The sequence below is a fragment of the Aureobasidium namibiae genome, assembly GCF_000721765.1.
Source record: "Aureobasidium namibiae CBS 147.97 unplaced genomic scaffold scaffold_6, whole genome shotgun sequence".
Lineage (NCBI taxonomy): Eukaryota > Fungi > Ascomycota > Dothideomycetes > Dothideales > Saccotheciaceae > Aureobasidium > Aureobasidium namibiae.
In genome coordinates this window covers 188,943-207,405 of record NW_013581203.1, presented here as the reverse complement: position 1 = coordinate 207,405, position 18,463 = coordinate 188,943, and the positions used below count along the sequence as shown (strand labels likewise).

General features: G+C 51.1%; 7 protein-coding genes across 7 annotated transcripts; 2 read left to right on the top strand and 5 right to left on the bottom strand.

Moving 5' to 3' along the window:
- Positions 1 to 857: 857 nt before the first annotated feature.
- Positions 858 to 2,255, top strand: M436DRAFT_71696 (uncharacterized protein; the record flags this gene model as incomplete). Its single annotated transcript, XM_013573234.1, has 2 exons — positions 858 to 1,009; positions 1,118 to 2,255. The coding sequence occupies 2 exons, from the start codon at positions 858 to 860 to the stop codon at positions 2,253 to 2,255; spliced, it is 1,290 nt and encodes a 429-aa protein (XP_013428688.1).
- A 1,172-nt stretch (positions 2,256 to 3,427) lies between these two features.
- On the top strand, positions 3,428 to 5,044 carry M436DRAFT_44446 (glycoside hydrolase; the record flags this gene model as incomplete). The annotated part of the gene is made up of 1 exon (XM_013573142.1): positions 3,428 to 5,044. A coding segment is annotated over one exon (1,617 nt), but the record flags the coding sequence as incomplete, so codon positions are not given.
- Positions 5,045 to 5,558: 514 nt separating this feature from the next.
- On the bottom strand, positions 5,559 to 6,696 carry M436DRAFT_62649 (uncharacterized protein; the record flags this gene model as incomplete). The annotated part of the gene is made up of 2 exons (XM_013573172.1): positions 5,559 to 6,184; positions 6,249 to 6,696. 2 exons carry the CDS (start codon positions 6,694 to 6,696, stop codon positions 5,559 to 5,561), a joined length of 1,074 nt encoding a protein of 357 aa, XP_013428626.1.
- A 1,532-nt stretch (positions 6,697 to 8,228) lies between these two features.
- On the bottom strand, positions 8,229 to 8,822 carry M436DRAFT_11435 (uncharacterized protein; the record flags this gene model as incomplete). The annotated part of the gene is made up of 1 exon (XM_013572891.1): positions 8,229 to 8,822. A coding segment is annotated over one exon (594 nt), but the record flags the coding sequence as incomplete, so codon positions are not given.
- A 2,965-nt stretch (positions 8,823 to 11,787) lies between these two features.
- On the bottom strand, positions 11,788 to 12,801 carry M436DRAFT_44009 (2-dehydropantoate 2-reductase; the record flags this gene model as incomplete). The annotated part of the gene is made up of 1 exon (XM_013573051.1): positions 11,788 to 12,801. One exon carries the CDS (start codon positions 12,799 to 12,801, stop codon positions 11,788 to 11,790), a length of 1,014 nt encoding a protein of 337 aa, XP_013428505.1.
- Positions 12,802 to 14,245: 1,444 nt separating this feature from the next.
- M436DRAFT_62646 (uncharacterized protein) lies at positions 14,246 to 14,953 on the bottom strand (the record flags this gene model as incomplete). Its single annotated transcript, XM_013573171.1, has 2 exons — positions 14,246 to 14,598; positions 14,659 to 14,953. 2 exons carry the CDS (start codon positions 14,951 to 14,953, stop codon positions 14,246 to 14,248), a joined length of 648 nt encoding a protein of 215 aa, XP_013428625.1.
- An 878-nt stretch (positions 14,954 to 15,831) lies between these two features.
- M436DRAFT_71692 (uncharacterized protein) lies at positions 15,832 to 18,203 on the bottom strand (the record flags this gene model as incomplete). Its single annotated transcript, XM_013573233.1, has 3 exons — positions 15,832 to 15,975; positions 16,035 to 17,831; positions 17,865 to 18,203. 3 exons carry the CDS (start codon positions 18,201 to 18,203, stop codon positions 15,832 to 15,834), a joined length of 2,280 nt encoding a protein of 759 aa, XP_013428687.1.
- Between the last annotated feature and the right edge of the window lie 260 nt (positions 18,204 to 18,463).

Sequence of the window (18,463 nt, the reverse complement as noted above, 5' to 3'; positions counted from 1 at the left end):
AGGGGGGAGAAAGCGTAGGGCCGAAAGACCTAGAATCAAGGAAGTCGCAGGACTGGTATCAAAACAACCAGATCTTTCAAGGGGAGGACCAGGTTGTTTTCTCCAAGGATTGAGAGGCCGAGTGACTTTCTAATCGATTTGTTGATAGGTCATTGCATAATAATGGTCGAGTCTGGGGTGTCGTGTAACAAAGGATAGACGAACAGAATGATTGGTAGAAGAGTGATACAAGTTGTGGCAGGAATAGAGTCAGTGACAACAGCGGAGAGGTCGAGGAATTACATTAGGCTGCAGAGTACCTAGCGATGGGAAAAGGCCGAGTTCATGAGTTCGTGACGGCTGCCAAATGCCCATGTTTTGGCTGAGGACTAGACAAGTCGATCGACGCCGCATCCAGCGACATGTCGACCAGGGTCCTTCTAGCGCCCGCCCATCAAAGCTTGACTCTGGCTTCCTTCTGCTATATAGCTCCGTCACAACTGCAAGATCGACCTCTCTCAAGGCGGCACATGTCTATCGCAAGCCATGTAGATGCACATTTGCATGCCAAATGACGATGCTTCGTGGATATACATCGAGAACAAAGCCTCGTTGTTAATATCGGTCTCTTTCCAAGAGCGATCGTATTGCTACAGCCACGATGCAACATTTCAGGAGAAACTTTCCAAGGTGTTCACTCCCCGCACACACGTGCCGGTTTCCTTTGCCAGCCGTTCGCGACGACCGTCCAGCCGCAATTTCTCCAACAAACACACCAGAATATTGCGCTCGTCGTGGCTCGTCTAGCTTTGCCCAGAGGAAAACATTTAATAATCAGGTCTTGGTCTGCTTGTCTTCCAGCTCCTGCTCCCCTCTCCATGCTGCGCTTGGGTCGCTGTCTGCCGCGCTCCATCGAGACTCCGACTCCAAAGTTCTATTGCGCTTCCCGCAGCCATTACTCAACGCTATCATCCTCGCATAGAGAGCAGGTGACTGTTCCGTGTAGATCGAACGGACATATCACACTAAGGCAAGTCGTCGTCGTCGTCAATCCCTTCGACCCGTATATCCCTCAACGTATTTCCACAAGTACTGTTGGCTTGCGTAACACTTCCTTCTGACTCGAATTTTCCAAAAGTCTGTTTCACCCTCGCATTGCTTCGGGTCCCGCGCCGTCCATCATCTTGTATCTTCCTCCCGGGCCTTTGTTGCCTGCTGCCTTGCCCACTATTGATGTCGGCGCCGCACTTTCTTCAGTGACGTCGGCTACTGTCGTGCAGATCAATTATCGTTGCTCGCCGGAACATCGATATCCTACGCCTATTCACGATGTCTTGACAGGCTATGATTGGGTTCTCGAGCATTTGGTCCCTAGCAGATCTTTCTACCGTCCAGGTCGGTCTGCAAACCACAGGGTCAAACTGGCAGTATGTGGTGAACTCATTGGTGGCAGTCTTGCCGCCATGCTCACGTTGACTGAGTGCCGTCTTCAAGGACCATACGCTGCGGCTGCTGCAATCAATGAGCCCATCCTCAGCTGGGTATTCCCCGAGAATGAAGAAGACGAATACGAAACCTCTGTTGGTCGCCTCGCCTCGTACATCCAAGATTTGCAAATCGGCCGAAAACAAAGAGCCAAATCAAAACCTCGTCAGACGAGTTTCTCAACTTTTGGAGAGAATGGTATTCTCAATGCCAGCACACTACTCAAGGCGAGGCACAATCTGTTCAGACGTCCCGAGGACTACTTCGACACATTTGCTTCACCAATTCTCAACTTCCGAACTCCAGGAGTTTCAATACCACCGCCACCACCAAAGACTCCCGCCGACGAATTTGCCGAACTCGCCTTGTTCGAGCGCGATGACTTCTATCGGCAGCAAATGAAGATGAGCTCACTGTCATACAGACTGCAAAATCCAGAACAGCAGGAAGAAGAATTGCCAGAGGGCAAGGAGCCGCGCAAGTCGCATCGGAGATGGCCTAATGCAGGAAGTGGATTGAGGTTACCTCAAATGCGCATCTCGTCTGCAGCAACCAGTCCACTATCAGATCAAGCTGGCGAGTTTGCGCGACTGATCCAGAAAAGTATTGTATCGCAGGAGATCAAAACTGTGGAGGCTGAGGAGGATGATATGGCAAAGGAAGCGGCATATATGCTTGCTGAGCGTCAGATATATCACAGGCAGCCTGAATCTCTACGCCTGTGGTCGCTGGGTCAGACGCACGATTTGCGACACATCGCGCACTGGTTCGAGCAGATTCTCGAGCAGTGATGGAAATTAGAAGGAAGCTATCAAACCAAAGCTCAAAACGCGACGTTATCCCTGAGAGTAGAGATTTTGGTCTTGCCATATGTGCAACAAGTTGTTGATTCAAAGAGTGTCTTGTATCCAACTCCGAGCTCCACACTGGCTCCACAAGATTGGACTGAATCGAATACGAAAAGAACGTTGTCGAATTTATCGAATACGAGATAAGGTCAAAGGTGGCACTGTCACTCAACGAAGAATGGAACAGCGCCCATGAACTCTGTAATCAGCCACTCGTATACCAAGTCGGCCACTCTATCACTTTTCGACATCCTCTCGCTGTCCGCGGGAAGAGAACCGGAGCGTCTGGATGTTCTGTCCAAGTTTCACGAGGAAAAGCTCCCCCACGATTTCCTGACGTTCCCCCAACAACCACTTGTTGACAGAACATGTGGGGAAACCACGACGAAAGCATGATGCAACATGCACTTCCACGCACCGTTTTTTCGCCAACATCCCACCGATAACAACCACAAATCCGCACCCGTCATGCCGACTCCAGAACACGACAAAAGAAATCCAGAACGTGGCGAACGACATCAGCGACGCAAAGGACACCGCTATAACGACAGCACAAGCGAATTACTGCCTTCTTCGCCGCATCGTCACCACAGACGTGATTCTGAATCTCAAAGTCCGAGGAAGGAGATACCGAGGAAGAAACGATACTCTTACCCTGAAGATGAGACTACGGAAAGCAGCAATGCGTTGAGCGCAGGTGCTTTGGAAGAATTGGATGCACGTAATGTGGGAGACGTGAATTGGAATAGTAATGGAGGGATCAAAGATACCAGAAGGCATAGGACTGCTGAGGAAGAGGCAGAGAGGCGGGAAAGACGCGAAAGACGCGAAAGGAGAGAAAGGCGGAGGAGGGGGAGAGGCGAGGGAGTTGAGGATCGACACAGGGAAAGACGGAAGCAACTGAGAGTCGTCAGTGGGACTTATCTCGAACGTGGCGCTGAGCCTTACGATGAGAAAGTTGTGTTGGTCGATCAGAGAGCACGACTGAGAGGTGGTGTTGGCAGTGTTGAGTCCGAGGATGAAGCACGGCGGCGGAAACGAAGGAGGATTGGTAAGTCATGTTGGAAGGACTGTGAGACTTAACACTGACAATTTCTCCAGGCATTGTTGGAATCATCCTGATAGTCATATTGGCTATCGTGATTCCAGTAGGAGTGGTCCTGTCCAACAAAAACAAATCATCAACTCCGGCAAATACAGCCAGCGACTCATCAAGTTCGTCGAATTCGCCTTCAAACAAGAACCTAGACGGCATTTCGCAATCAGACATACCAAAGGAAGCTCAGGGAACAGTCTTAGATCCCTTTACCTGGTACGACACCACAGACTTCAATGTCACATACACGTCAGCGACTGTAGGCGGACTCTCTACGATGGGACTCAACGACACCTGGGATGACTCGACACAAGCCAATGCCAACGTACCCGCTCTCAACAAGCCTTGGGAGTATGGCAAGATGCCCATCAGGGGAGTCAACGCCGGAGGCTGGTTCAGCATCGAACCAGTCATCACGCCTTCCCTCTTCTCCGACTTCAAGACCAGCGATGGAGTTATCGACGAATGGACGCTATGCAGTAAATTAGGAGCAAGCAGAGCTCAAACAACACTCGAAAAACACTACGCGACCTTCATCACCGAAGCAGACTTTGCTGGCATGCAAGCCGCGGGCTTCGACCATGTACGCATCCCCTTCTCCTACTGGGCAGTCACGACTTACGACAACGACCCCTACGTCGCCAAAGTATCATGGCGCTACCTCCTCCGCGCCATCGAATGGGCCCGCAAATACGGCATACGCATCAACCTCGACCTCCACGGCGCCCCAGGCAGTCAAAATGGCTGGAACCACAGCGGACACCAAGGCGCCATAAACTGGCTGAATGGTACAGATGGCACAATAAATGGCCAACGTACCCTGGATATCCACTCTCAACTCAGCACTTTCTTCGCTCAGCCTCGCTACAAGAATATCATCACCATCTACGGTCTTGTCAACGAGCCCAAGATGACATATCTGGATGTGGACACTGTGCTCACGTGGACGAAAACCGCAATTCAGAAGATACGTGCAAACAACATGACTGCAGTCGTCACCTTCGGCGATGGCTTTAGAGGCTTGGATAACTGGCAAGGCGAGCTTCAGGATTTCGATAATCTGCTGCTTGATGTGCACCAATACGTCATCTTCAACAATCAACAAATCGCCCTTGATCACAGCGCCAAAGTCGACTTTGCTTGCGGTGGCTGGACGAACCAAACTCTACGCTCTAGCAACAAGGCCACTGGCTTTGGCCCTACACTTTGCGGCGAATGGAGTCAAGCAGACACAGACTGTGCCACCTACCTCAACAATGTGGGCGTGGGATCACGCTGGGAAGGCACTCTGAACATGGTCTCCACACCCGGCGGCTCCCTCGATGGCTCCGTTCTCAATCCAACTTGTCCCACGGCCAATTCTCCGCGCTGCTCTTGCTCCAATGCCAATGCATCACCCTCATCCTACTCAGCGGGGTACAAACAATGGCTCAGAGACTTTGCGGAAGCGCAGATGTTCAGCTTTGAGCAGGGGTGGGGTTGGTTCTACTGGACGTGGAAGACGGAGACTGCAGCTCAATGGAGTTACAAAGACGGTCTTGCTGCTGGTATTTTACCGGAGAAGACTTGGGCCCGGACGTTCAAGTGTGGTAGTGTTCCGGATTATGCTGGATTGGGGTTGCCTGAGAATTACTAGTTCTCTTCATGTGCTGGAGTGTGTAATATATGTAGCTATAGATATTCACAACAACTTCATGAAACAAGAGGCTTCTATCGAGAGTCATAATATTAGAGACTCTGCGTGAACATGGCTGATGCCTGCAACTTGAATGCTTCGATGTCGCCTTGGATTGCATCGCATTAGGAGATTATCGAATTCAACAGCGAATCCGGCTAAGTCCTCGTCCTTGTCAGTGGGATCCCATGGGCAGCTGGACGAATGTGAACGCTCCTTTGATCGTCTTCGAGCTTACAAACAGTTCCCCCTTGATTAGCATTTCGAGTGTAACTGATACTTCGGGTGATTTCGCCGCTCCTGCGAGGGTACCAAGATGGATGACTCATGTTCTTTTGATTATAGAAATACATGACTGCTTTACAAGATGCTTTGAGCCCATGGAGAGATGCTAACCAGGTGGCTCTGTTGTAGACAGAATCCATATCTCGAAAGTGCTTTTTTCCACCTACCAGACTGGGGTCAGAGCTATCTATTATCTCCCGATGATCAAGCAATATAGTGTCGCGACCGTGTCCCGAATTGCTTGCTTGCTTGATTTCTGGTTTGCTCGATCGGCTCTCGGTGTGGCTGTAGTGACAGTCAGGTCTGTATTCTGCCATCGAACAGGACCGCAGACAATGACAGCCGGCAAAAGATCTCTGTGCGCACGCAAAGGACGCATCACAAACTCGGGTGGTCGACCAACATCAGCGTCCGGCTCCAAGTAAGACATGTTGACCTCGCGGATAGTCGACAAGATGAGGTTAAGATCCATCAAAGCAGCACACGGACGCATACATTCTCGCAACAGCAATTCCGTCTCCTTCCAACGACCTGTTGGCACGTCCTCGTTGTATATGTCGGTGGCTCTTGCCTTGATGGACTCACCGATACCGATTTTTGCTGGCTCCAACAGCCAAGGAAAGTTCTCCTTGTGCAGTTTCGCGCATTTGGCCTTGAGCTTTCTGGCGAAGACGGTCCCGGGAGCCATGAGATCGATCAGGATACTGGAGTCCAGGACTAGTCGGACGAGCATCATTGCGTTTCGACGGCAGGCAATACGTTTGAGTGGGTTCTGCTCCGCTTGTCGCATCGAGAGTATGAAGAACTCTAGAAGATCTGAGGTGGGTCAGTATATCAGCATAGTACGCATTTGCAGTAAAGTGCTCTAGCAACTGCTTACTCCTCGGGATACCGATAGATTCGCCCGGTCCAAAAAGGGTTTTAGATAGATGGCCCTCCAGTACATTGGAGCTTCGCTTGCCGAGCACGTAGCAGCCAAAAAGTCCACAGTTTCTCTCAAAGTTCGCGTACGCCGGACCCTGTGGTCTGTCGTACTTCTCGATATGCCGTTGCAGCTTCCAATCGATAGCCATGCGCCAGATCAAACAACGCTGGAGAGAACGGATTGCATAATCTGGTAGCATGTAATCGTAGCGCCCAGTCAGCGGGTCCCATGGTACGTTGGTCTTGTATGGAGGTGGAAGAACCAACCCTCGCTCCCTATCGGGAGATAAAAAGCATTCGAAAGGGTTGCACATTTGTCGGACAAAGCTATGCAGAAGATCTGGAGAGGGAAAGTGGAAGAAGAGAGGGATGATCCGGCCAGTTGATGAAGTATTCAGGACCATGGCGCGGAGTGAGTTTGAGCAAGTTAGAACAAATCGAAGAATTCGACATCTTGGCTGTAGACGCATCAGATCGAGACTACTCGTGCCATGCATCGCATGGAAATCATGCGTCTGATCATTGTGTTAATATGCAAAAAGACTCGCGCTCAGGCGCTCTTGCTCTGTTTTGATCAGACCATTCCAGCCGTTTGTTTATCAGACAGAAGCCTCGAGGTCCTGGTGGAAGGTCGCTCCTACCTCGAGTTGGACCTTCGACATCTTGCCCACGAGACGACGTCGCAACATTGTCGCGACGCCATGTTCACCCAGTTGGGCCTGCCTTCACACTGTAGATCAATATGCATGACAACCCAGACCAATAGGAATGATCGCGAAGAATATTACAGGTGAGATTTGTGAGCAGAAATTGTTGTACCTTTCACAAGTTTTTTGCATTTGGGTACCTAGTCGCGATGTACGGCAAGGTGACATCTCATGCGTTGCAGACAAGCCGCAGCGTTGCCAATCCATCGCCGTCGTCTTTTTCCAAACACTTCTTTCTCTAACATTCCAAACGCCTTCCCTTCCATCCGCACGGCCAGCACTTATGACCAACTCTCCTTGCCCCTACATAGCCGCTGCCAATACTCCACGAGAGACGCGCAACGCCCAATCGATCACACTGCCATCGTCGTAAGCACCTCTCCTCAGCCTAAGAATAGGAGGTGCTTCCAGATTTGGCTCCTATTGCAAAGTATCACTGTACCAGAGCAAGAATTGCGCCTGTTGTTTCAGAAGTTCTCCGAGGCTCGTACGCACATGCTGCCTGCCCCCTGTGTTTGAGCTTTGAGCTTCGTACTCTTGTACCGTGCCAGTCAACAACGAAGACGCAAGTGCTTCCTTACCTCGTAAGAACGGCGGAAAAGGCTACAGAGGTACGAGCAATAGGAGTAGAACCAGCGGATGACGTGAAACACAAGTTGAAGCTCTAAACTACCGTACCTGAATAGACTCGTCGATAGAACTCGGTGATTTGGAAGTGAAATCGATTACTCGGCACTCAATATCAAAGAGACTTCATTATCACGGCACATGATCTTCGCTGTAATCAAGGGTGGCTGTGGCTGTGGTGTTGTTATAGCGATTGCGCATGGCGATAAAATTGCGAGATGTTGTCGATGTACAGGGGAAATGAGACAACGATCGTAGAGCGTTGCAACGACTGAAAGTCAAGCTCCAGGGGCAGACTTCGATACATGGGTACATCACAACAATGTCATCACGGTGAATGTTCGAAACAATGAGCGACAATAGATGAAGATAGAAAAAAAGTTTGAATTGGTTTGGTTGGAAAGAGTGATATCAAGATGAGAAGCGAAAAAAAGGTTGGGTGTATATACAAGAAAGCTTCAAAAGCAGAAGTGGTCGTTTTGGTTGTTGTGTGTATGTCTCGAGTCAAAAGACTCAGTCGTAAAGATGTGTGTGATGCCGCAGATGCAAGATTGCATTTAGTTGAAGGTGGTGCGGACGAAGTTGTTGTTCTGGCCAACGAAGCAGCCACCGCTGGCGGCACCGGCGTACATGCCAGACTGAGCACCAGGCTGCGACGAGCAGTTCTCGAGGGTGTAGCCGAACTCGCAGGAATCACCAGAGTCGCAGGTGAAGACGCACTGCTCCATATCGGAAACGCACTGTTCGCCCTCGATGGTCATGTTACGACCGTTCATGTTGACGAGACGGGAGACATCGACGGTGGAGTATTGACCGGAGTAGGTAAATTCACCCCAGGTGTTGCTGACCTGGCCGTTAACCATCTTGGTATCCTCGTAGAGAGCGGCCCAACCACCCGAAGTACCAGTTACAGTTGAGATGTTGACCGAGGAACCGTTTGTAAGCTCGTAGGTGATCAAGGGGGCCTGTACGTTCGTCCAGGATGCCCACGAACCCCACATGACAAGGACAAGGTCCTCGCCGGACTCGTTGTTGAATTCGGTGACGTAGTCACCATCGTTGCCGAACCAAGATGCCTTGCCAGCAGAGGCAGACTTGGCGTTCTGACCAGTCAGGCAGCCAACAGTCTGAAGAAGAGAACCGAGAAGACCACGCTCCTCGACGGCGGGCTTGGGAATGGCGGCAGCACTGCTGAGGGCCAGGTTGGCGAGAAGAACGGTGGGGAGGTTGAAGCGCATATTGACGACTGATGAATTGATGATTCGTGTGGGTGGTGAAGAAGGGGTTTGTTGTTTGAGTGGTTTATCGTTTGAAAGTGGTGTTAAGTGAATGTGATGGCCGCGATGGCGTCGACTGGTATACAACCAAAAAAAAGAGTGAAAAAGAGAGTGACTTGATGAAAGAAGGAGAGGTGAAATGAGATGGGCTTACCGTTCTTTTATGAATCTGAGCGTCTTCCACACTTTGTGTATTGATCAGTGTTTAATCAAGCCGTTGCCGCCATGCAGGGCCCATCAATCCATTCGTGGGCCCCCCCTCCCAGTGGACGTAATCAAGCCGTTTCCCATCATCTGGCGCCTCGTCAATGCGCCAGACTGGAGACAAAGATCCATGCTTTGTTGGCTTGGTTGCCCTTGTGTGAAGAGCTGTGCTTTGCATACACTTTAGGACTGCATTGACCGAGAGCCCCAATTTTCTTTTATCCCAGCGAGCCAATGGAAATTGAGTACCAAGTCCGAATATTCATTGTCAGCTGTTTGGAACGTCTGTTGCGACTGAACTCAAGTCTAGAACCCGCTAATTGAGTGTGAAAGGGGGAAAGCGTCGACGGTTGCTCTGCCGCGCACACAGGCGCACACAGCTCGTGGCTTTTGCATCATTCGGTTAGTTGGACGGGAGTGCCTGACGGTATCCAAACTTTTCACATGGCTGCTGTGACTCGCGACGAAGAGACGTCGGAAACTCGAGGCGCTTGGAGTCCTGAACGTCTCGTCTCGTCGCGCCGTGTCCCAGGTTGGAGATTCCCGCACCAACATCCTTGCCTGCTGCGGCCAGTTCCACGTCTTGCCGCTACGTACCTAGAGTAATGATTGGCCATCTGTGGTCAAGTCGTCCCGCAGTTGGGCAGCGGGCGGCAAGGCTGCCGTCGTGGACCTTTGAATCGAACATCCATGGATCGGATCAGAAAGTCCGCGCGCCGTCGGCCGTCAACAAAAGGGCATGCAGAGCTTGGGTGGGTTTCCGCATTGTCAGGTACGGGGGCGTTGCGGATTTTCAGGAACCAACGATGTCACTGAATATGCTTTGGCTGGCTGTCCAGGTACCAAACCTTGTTTGTCAACCTCTCTCTGTCTGCACCCGATCCATCCACACCACCACGACTTTTTGTAAAATTCTTCGGTTGCTTCTACGCGCCCTGCATCGGACAATTAACAAAATAGAAAAGACTGCTGGTGTGTGGGTGGGGCTTTGTGTTGATAGAAGTGCCGACTCCTGAATTGTTCAGATTCCATTGGAGCAGACGCGCGTTGTTGAATTATGGCAGATTGTGACAGTCGTGTGCTCTGTTTCTTTCTGGCGAGGACGAAACTTGTGACGGGATCATGTTCAACAGATCGTCCAACATATGCAAGGCGCAAGCCAGCGCTTACATGCAGTCGCACCTTCCACACGTGGTTACAATGGCAGTAGATTGAACGCAAGGGGTCCTTGTAGACATGGATGGTCGATTCCAATAGACTTCTATCTTATCGATTCTCAATCTTCAAATCTATCAACCTAGTCTCACAGATCTCAAATTCTGGCTACGTTGCTCGAAGGATCAATAGAGCGATCGAATAGTGTATCGATGTCTCGGTAGAACAATTACTCTTTGCGTTTAGCGGCGTGACACTGATTCGTTTGACGACAATAAGACTTTTTCGACAACTGAGGCTGACTTTGAATGGTGCAGCATCCATCGGACCGCAAGCCCAACATGCACACTTGTCCGCTGTCATCCTCAACGGCGTCTCTTCGACTCTCGGATACCGACTCGTAGCGAAGAGCCTTTCATGCAAGGACGGGATATGACAACAGCGAGAGATCTTCGATTCCGCATGCAAACGAAAGGTACAGCGCACGCGACACACAAACTGCACATCTTCAACCCTTCTGGGCGATGCCGCAACGAGAGCTTGACTCCATCAACAGAGTGCAGTTTCTTCGCCAACGCCCACTACGCTTACCGAAAGATGGAGTGGGACACGTCCTCCACTTTTGCCCACACGCAATACGCATTGTCCATCGAAACCCGTTTTGTGTGGATTTCTCTTGGTATCTTCACATGTTTTGTCTGCCGAGTCTCGCATAGTGTCATCTTCCATCAACTGGAAGCTGTGTGTTGCGCGACTCGGAGTAGACGTCCATGTGGCCAGTCCCGTCAAATTCACCCAACAAGTCGGTACAGCCGACGGGAAGACGGTCAACGTGGTGCGCGGGATGTTTTCTTGGGACACCAAAGCAACAGAAATGCACCACTGACCGGCGGCACTCGTCGTACTTTACTGCGCCTACATTTCTATTGATTTCTTATCCACTATCTGTCCTATCGATAGACCCAAAGTCTTTCTTGCAAGTCTTTCACGTGCTCCCTATTCCTCTGAGGAATACTTTTGCCTATTTCGTGGTTCGAATAGGGCTTCTATCCAACAGACCAGAAAAGTATGGGCGAAGTCTATCTTTCAGCTACCACGATTTGCTCAGGTCCGGAGTTCGAGGCTTCAGGGTCAGCTCCGCTTCAGGTGGGTGGCTGTCGCACATGAACGCAGACACAAAGTCGAGATTCTACAAGGATACAGAGTGTTCTCTGGATGAGCCATCGGGTAAAGTCAGGGTTGACAACAGCAAGGTACAAGATACGCACAAGGAGAATATGCAGTTGAGGGTCTTGGCCCTGGGTACTCGAGTGGTCCGACAAGGATCCGGCCGTGAAAAAGCCACCACAGAAGGCTACAGTAAAACACACTTTTCGAAAGTCCGCCAATGGAAACCTTGACAAGTCAGAGCGAAGTTAAAGGTTCTTCTTCAGCCGCGTGCGAGTCCCACTCTTTACACAGTTCGGTTGCTCATGCAGGCTGCAAAGCGAGCTGACTAGCTGACTACAAATCTACAAACACCACCTCACAACTTGGCCTTGGCAGCTTGGTCTCTGTTCGACTGCGCCATCTTCAACAACGCGTACAAGGTCTGCAGCCTCGGCATCTCAAAGCCCTTGTCCCTGGCAATGCGTATGGGATTGCCGAGTATGACTTCCAGCTCCATCGACTTGCCCGCCTCCCAATCAAGCCACATGCTGGGTCTGCTTCCCGACGTGTTCTTCCTCGTGCTGGCGAGCAATTTGTCGGCTGAAGCAAACTCGGGCGGGAAGTCTTGACCGATGATCTTGGGCGCGGTGGTCAGGATCTCGAGCATGGTTGCGTGGAGATGGCGGGACAGCTCTGGGTCTTTGGCCATTGCTGCGTTTGTGCTGCCGTTAGAGAGGACGCTCGAGGGGTTCATCGAGGCATTGATGGCGAGTTTGTGCCAGCGCACGAGTTGGAGTTTGGCGTGTGTGTAGGCTTCTGCATCTTTCACTCCACCGTGCTGCAGCAGTTGTGCGAACTTGGTGTTTTGTTGCTCAGCGTTCGACGAGGACGAGGATGCGTCTGGGAGGTAAGGACCAATGTTGATGCGCGTCCAGCGGTTGTGCTTGATCTCGCCATGCTGTTCTTGCGCAGCCGACACGACTGTGACGGCGCTGAGAATGCTCGCTGACGGGAAGCGTTTCGCATATGCCTCTTCAACTCCCAGCCCATTCTGTATCAGCACAACAGCCGTTCCCTCATGCACCAATCCCTCCAACGACTTTGAGTCGTCACTGACATCCGGCAACGCCTTTGTGCTGACGACGATATACTCCCACTTAACTCCACTCTGCTCAGCCTCTTTCGGATTCGCAAACACACGCGTAGGCACCCATTTGTAGTCGCCGTATTGCGGCGAGCTCACTGAAAAGCCATTGCTGGCCACGGCCTTGTAGTTGGAGCGGCATACACACGAGACCTTGACGTTTGGCGCTTGGGCGAGTCTGGAGCCGTAGAAAGCTCCTACGGCGCCTGCGCCGAAGATGAGCACTTCGATTGGAGAGTTTGACATGATGGGTCTGGTGTGGTTTGATCTTCTGCTTGTCTCGAGACTCGAGAGCTTGCCTTGGTATCATCATGGGTTCCCCCACGTAAAGGTGAACCTCGGCTGAGGAGACTCCAACACGTCATGTTTTCTCTTCCACTTGTTCCTTTTCTTCACATTTATTCAACCCAACCACTCGATCATCTCGATTCTCACATTAAAGGCCTTTCATGAAGTACCTTTGGAATATGTTCTTGAGCATTGAAGGATATCCTCGGTGTCGCCAGGCCGCCTGTTCCAGCTCCTCCGAGAGCTTCGGCTTGTTCCTGTGACAACAAGTCTCCAGCATTCGTCCGAAGCACCGCCGACGGCCGTGTCACAGCCTGCAGGATCCATTTTCATACCCTTTCGATCATTCCATCATCACATGCATCATTCGGCGAACGTTGGACGGAAGGAATTGAGTAAGCAGATGAGATGGCTTAGTACGGCCGACTCTTCTCCAGCACTGGCGATACGTGAGGTGTCAAATAGCTGCTCTGACTGTTTCCCGCCAGCTCCCAGGGTACTATGGGTCCCAAGGCATGCGCTGTCCTCAATCTGTTGCTGTCACTGGCTGCGAATTTTGCAAATTTTTCGCTGACCATATACTCTCTTGTTGACCGTTCGTTCATGAATTGGTTCTGTGGTGTAGTTGGTTATCACTTCTGTCTAACACACAGGCGGTCCCCGGTTCGAGCCCGGGCGGAATCATTGTTTTGTCATCGTTCAGTCGAGTTTTGGTTGTGGTAAAGCGACTGGGAGGTGGACGGAACTTTTGAGAATTTTTGCGGAAGATGCGGCGTGACTTCCACATTTGCAACGTCAACGTCAACGCTGACGCTGACAATGGGGCTTGGAACTCATTGCTCTTTGTTCGTTGTCTTAGGTCGTTTGACATCCCTGTGTGCAAAGGGTTTGTAACGCGGCTACCTATCAAAATGCACAATGTTCTCAGGGACTGGATCGAATCCATCGAGATATAGTGTTCGTCAATACTCTCTTTGGGTCTATCTTTTATCTGGAAATCACTGTGCCTTTTTATAGCAAGCATTGCGTTCTACATCTTCATGGGAGAGAGAAGCGTAGGGGACTAGAGTTACAAAGATTAGCACACGGGGAGGGAGGACAATAGTCTTCTCGGAAGATCAAAGTCATCAGGCCTGGCAGTCCATGAACAGAACATGCTGTGTAAGCTGACCACGAGAGTCCAATCAAACAGAGCATTATCCGGATCGTTCAACTCATACAGGCGGTGCGATACCCTGCTGTGGTGTCGTTCCATCTCCGTCAATGTGACTCCACAAGCCTGCTTGTCAAAACTGTCGCTGCCCCCACCATATCGAAGATGTGTGTTATAGATCTCCTATATTCCCGCATCAGCCAAACTTGCATTCGACCGTGTTGGTACATCGAAAGCACCAGTACTCTGTCACTTACCGGAGGATACTTGATTGTCAAAGTCTTCAGCTCTATCATTGGGGTCTTCAATCCCTTCGGCTTCGGAACAGTCAGGAATCCTTTTGGTAAGTTCTTGATGCAAGATTTCCTCTTGCTCGTCCCAACTGTTTGCTCTGGTCTGGAAGGACCCTCCTCCTGGGTAGTTTGGGCAAGGAGAAATGAACCAGACCAATTTCTCATATCGCTGCGTCCAAGCGGCAAAGAATTCCGTAGTCGGAAGAGTGCGGTGGGCGCGCCATTCATCGATTGCCGGCCGGTCTTTGTGATACTCCCAGGATTCACTCAGCCACTCATAGCCAGTGATGCTAAAGGCTGTGGTCGTGCCTGATTCGCTCGATCATTAGCTGTAGCCTCAGCACTGGAAAGCAGCCACCACAAACACACCCTCCTCAATATCGACAATCAACCTATACCCCTCTCTCCCACACCCATCTGTGATATAAACACAATGCCCCATAATAGGAAACTCGGGTATCCTCCCGATCAACGCCGTAGCGTCTACCGTAAAGTCCACTGGAATAGTTTCATAGGCAATCATATGCCCAATTCCTTTGCCATCTAAACATGGTAAATGGCGTAACAGATCCATCACAGTCTCGGTTTTGCCGATCGCGCCGAAGGGCTGTTTCGTAGATGGTGATCCGGCCCGAGGGATAAGGGAGAAGGAGAGCAGAGGCATCGAGATAGGGGTGTTTGATCAGGTGTTGGTGAGAAGATGTCATGGCTGCTACGGTTGAGTCGCGGGAGTACTTTTTCGGTGAGAATTGGTGGTGTTTTGATTCTCTCATTGAGGACTTTTGATATAGGAAGTCGCTGCCTGACGCTCGGCGCGAAAGACAGTGGTGAAGTCGCGTTTCATGTTGCCTGTTGCCTGGATGTCCCATCGAGTTGAGACGTGATCTTTGTCACTATCTTGTATACAGATCTGTGCCGTCATCTTGCTCAGTAAACAACTGTTGTAATGTTGATCATTGACGATGGAGTGTCGGTGATATAAAACTGAGAGCATCTTTTGAAATTCAAGATGTCAAAATTCATTTTGGACGTTCTTGCTACGAAGACGGATGGCGATTATTTAGATCTCATCATATCGTCTACTCATGCCAATCATAATTTCACCGTGTATGTGACAGAACAAAAATATCTGGTGGTCGTTGAGTAATGTCGTCGTCAACACCTTCGAGGCTTGTTTGGGATAGCACCCTGACCCAAGCTCGTTGTTGAGAACGATAGAGCGCGAGCCCTATGCCCAACGATACACAACAGCTGTCTGCAACACGTCCAGATTCACAAAATTTGTGCAACAGAACCGAGTACGGGTGAAGAACAATTGCCATCGTCCAAAAAATGCACATTAGAATAGTAAAACGAGGGTATGTACAACAAATGCCAGCTCGTGTCCTGAACGAGCGGCCAATTCTTCCAAAAGCGTGTATGCCTGCAGCCAGCGAATTTCTTCGCGGTGGTGCTCAGTATGCCATCCAAAACGCCCTAACAATGTCATGATCTTTCGTGTCCGATCCTCCAACCCGTGTATTTCTCCTTGACTCTTTTTCGCTATCTTAGCGCAATTCCTGTGCCATTCTTCGTCCAGCGATACAGTGCGAGGACGGTGTGTCGTCGGTATTGTGTTTCTTTCTGTGGTACGTAGCGGCCTCGTGCTTGTGTGACTGCGGAGCGGAGAATCTGGCGGTAGTTTCGCTAATGAGAGAGAACACGTCAGTATTGAGATGGTAGAGTAAGAGGTGGAGAAGGCTTACCTGATATTCGGTGTCCAGTGTCGACACACAGGCCTCGGTCGCGCGAATGATGACTTCGCAGGCATTGATTATCTTCGGATCCGTCTCTGTTTGTAGTCGATCCACGATCAGGAGAAGTGGGAGACTGCCTTGTAGTAGTTGGATGCCGAGGAAGTAGGGAACAAAGCCGAGATCTGGGTCAACATCAAGAATATGAGAGACGTTGTCGGCAGCTGCGATGGCATTTGCGATGGTTGTGGTGAATGATGGAGTAGCCATGAAGAGATCTCGATCGTCGAACAGAGACATGGGATCCCACTTTCCTGCCAGCAACACGCGCGACACTTGAATGACAAGGTTGGCGTATGCGACGACAGTTTTTGTGTGGTGGATGTCTTGGTAGTCTAGTGCTGATGCTTGTTGCTCGAAACGAACCAGACTCTGCGCGTAGTTGTCGAGTTGCAGCAAGACCTGAGACTGCACGCGTTGACCATCTGTGTAGAGCTTGCCCAAGGTGTGGTGGTTCTTCAGATGGTTGTAATCGAGTATGGTGCCGACAATTGTCATGAGTGGCAGGAACCAGCCATAGATATTGTGGCCAGTACATTCGAAAGAAGGGAACTGCGGTCGCTGCGTGAGAGATGAGAAATTGCCAGACTGCCACGATGCCTCATCCAGGGGCAATAAAAGATCCTCGCACTCGGCATCCAGCAGGGCGTTCTGTCGGTTGTAGCAGAGAGCCAAATGGCGATCTTGGATGTAGAGGAGCCACCAGGTCCGCCTCCGTTCTTCCAGCGTCTCTTGATCCACTTCTGGCTGTGTGGTATCTGCTGCATCCATGTACTGTGCAAGACCGTTGTCGAAATCGAATGAGTTCAGTCCCAGCCAGGGATCGCTCTCGAATTCGATCATGCTCTGGTTGTTGGCTGTTGGTGATACACCAGGGATGGACGAGCCAGAGATGGGTTCCTTGTTCAGACCAAGTTCTCGTGCAAGAGCAAAAGCTGCGTGCCACCATCTCATGCTCATCGCCTTTTCTTCGCTAGCAGAGGTAATGGCAGCGATGTGGATATATGTTATGACATCGTCGAGCGTGCCTGAGCTTGACTCTTGGAGTTTCCTTGTTGGTCCGTCTGTCAGTTCATGGACACAGCCAATGTCGGAGTGGACCAGAGGGTGGAGCAAGCGAATCGTGACCAGTCGCAATTTCCGACAGATGTTGATGCGCTTTGAGTGTGACCAGGACAGAGTTTCCGGACCTCCTGTTTCAGCAGCTGCCCATAGCATACTTGCGAGCAGTGCTGGACTGCAACTTCTCGGATTCTCCTTGCTCATGACCGAGGCTTTGCGGAAGACAAAGGCATGTATATGGCGACACACGGGGTGCATGAATGTGTTGAATTGACTTGTAAAGTAGAGCTCGAGCAAACTCGCAGCCTGAGACTCGGTCAAGATAGAGGCAACATATGGCAGTAGCGGGACAAGGACAGGGTATTTGGTATGTCCAACGCCTCCCGAGTTTGTCTCCGAGGCGTTGTCTTCTGCACCAAAGACGGGTGCGGCCATTGATGCGTTGAAAGCAGCAGTTCCCAAGTCAATCGAATATCGACCGTTCCACATGTTCGCGTTGCTGTCCAAGGTGACGGTCGAAGGGTGGCGTTCTCCCATGCTTGGGCGATGCATGAATGGCTGCATGCCATGATCGGTACCAAACGAGCTGTGTCGGGCGTAGGCGGATGAATTTTGTGTCTGGTCTGGTATGGCCGAATTGGCAGTGATGGACACGGTGGATTGGAGCGGAGGCTGCGAGTGTTGTTGCTGTGGCGGAGGTGCTTGTTGTTGTGGTTGCGCCGGGGCCTGGACGGGGGCAGGCACGGGCGGTGCGGGCGCGGCTTCCTGCTTGTGTCCATTCTGTCGCTCCAGCAGGGCCGAACGACTCGGCTTCCCTCGTTTGTAGACTGCTCTTTGATATTCGCATACATCATGTCCTGCACACCGTGAACACGGCTGCTGTCCATCGCACTTGACGCGACGCTTGTTGCACAAGTCGCATGCTCGAGTGATGCGCCGCTTCTTGCTCCTGTCGCCCTCGTCGTCCAGTTGGCTGTCTCGCTTGCACCCGGGCGATGTCGACTCTTCGTCAGGGCTGTGGCTCACGTCGTGCACGTGTGTCGCAGGCGGCGTCGGCATCTTGTATGGCGTCTCGTGTGTAGTCATTTGTCCAGGGGGTACGAGTGGAAGAACAACAGCATCTGGAAAAACCATTTCACATCACATCTCTGTCTGTCTCTCCTCCTCCCCCGGCCCCGCCCCGCAATGACCTGGTCTTGACTCTGGACCGCTTCGAACCCTCCTTGTACACGAGCTGCGGGGCAAAGACAAGCCACATGAGCTGTGCGTTCCTACATCTGGAGATTGCTACCGAGGCTCATAGTAAAATGGCTGCTCAT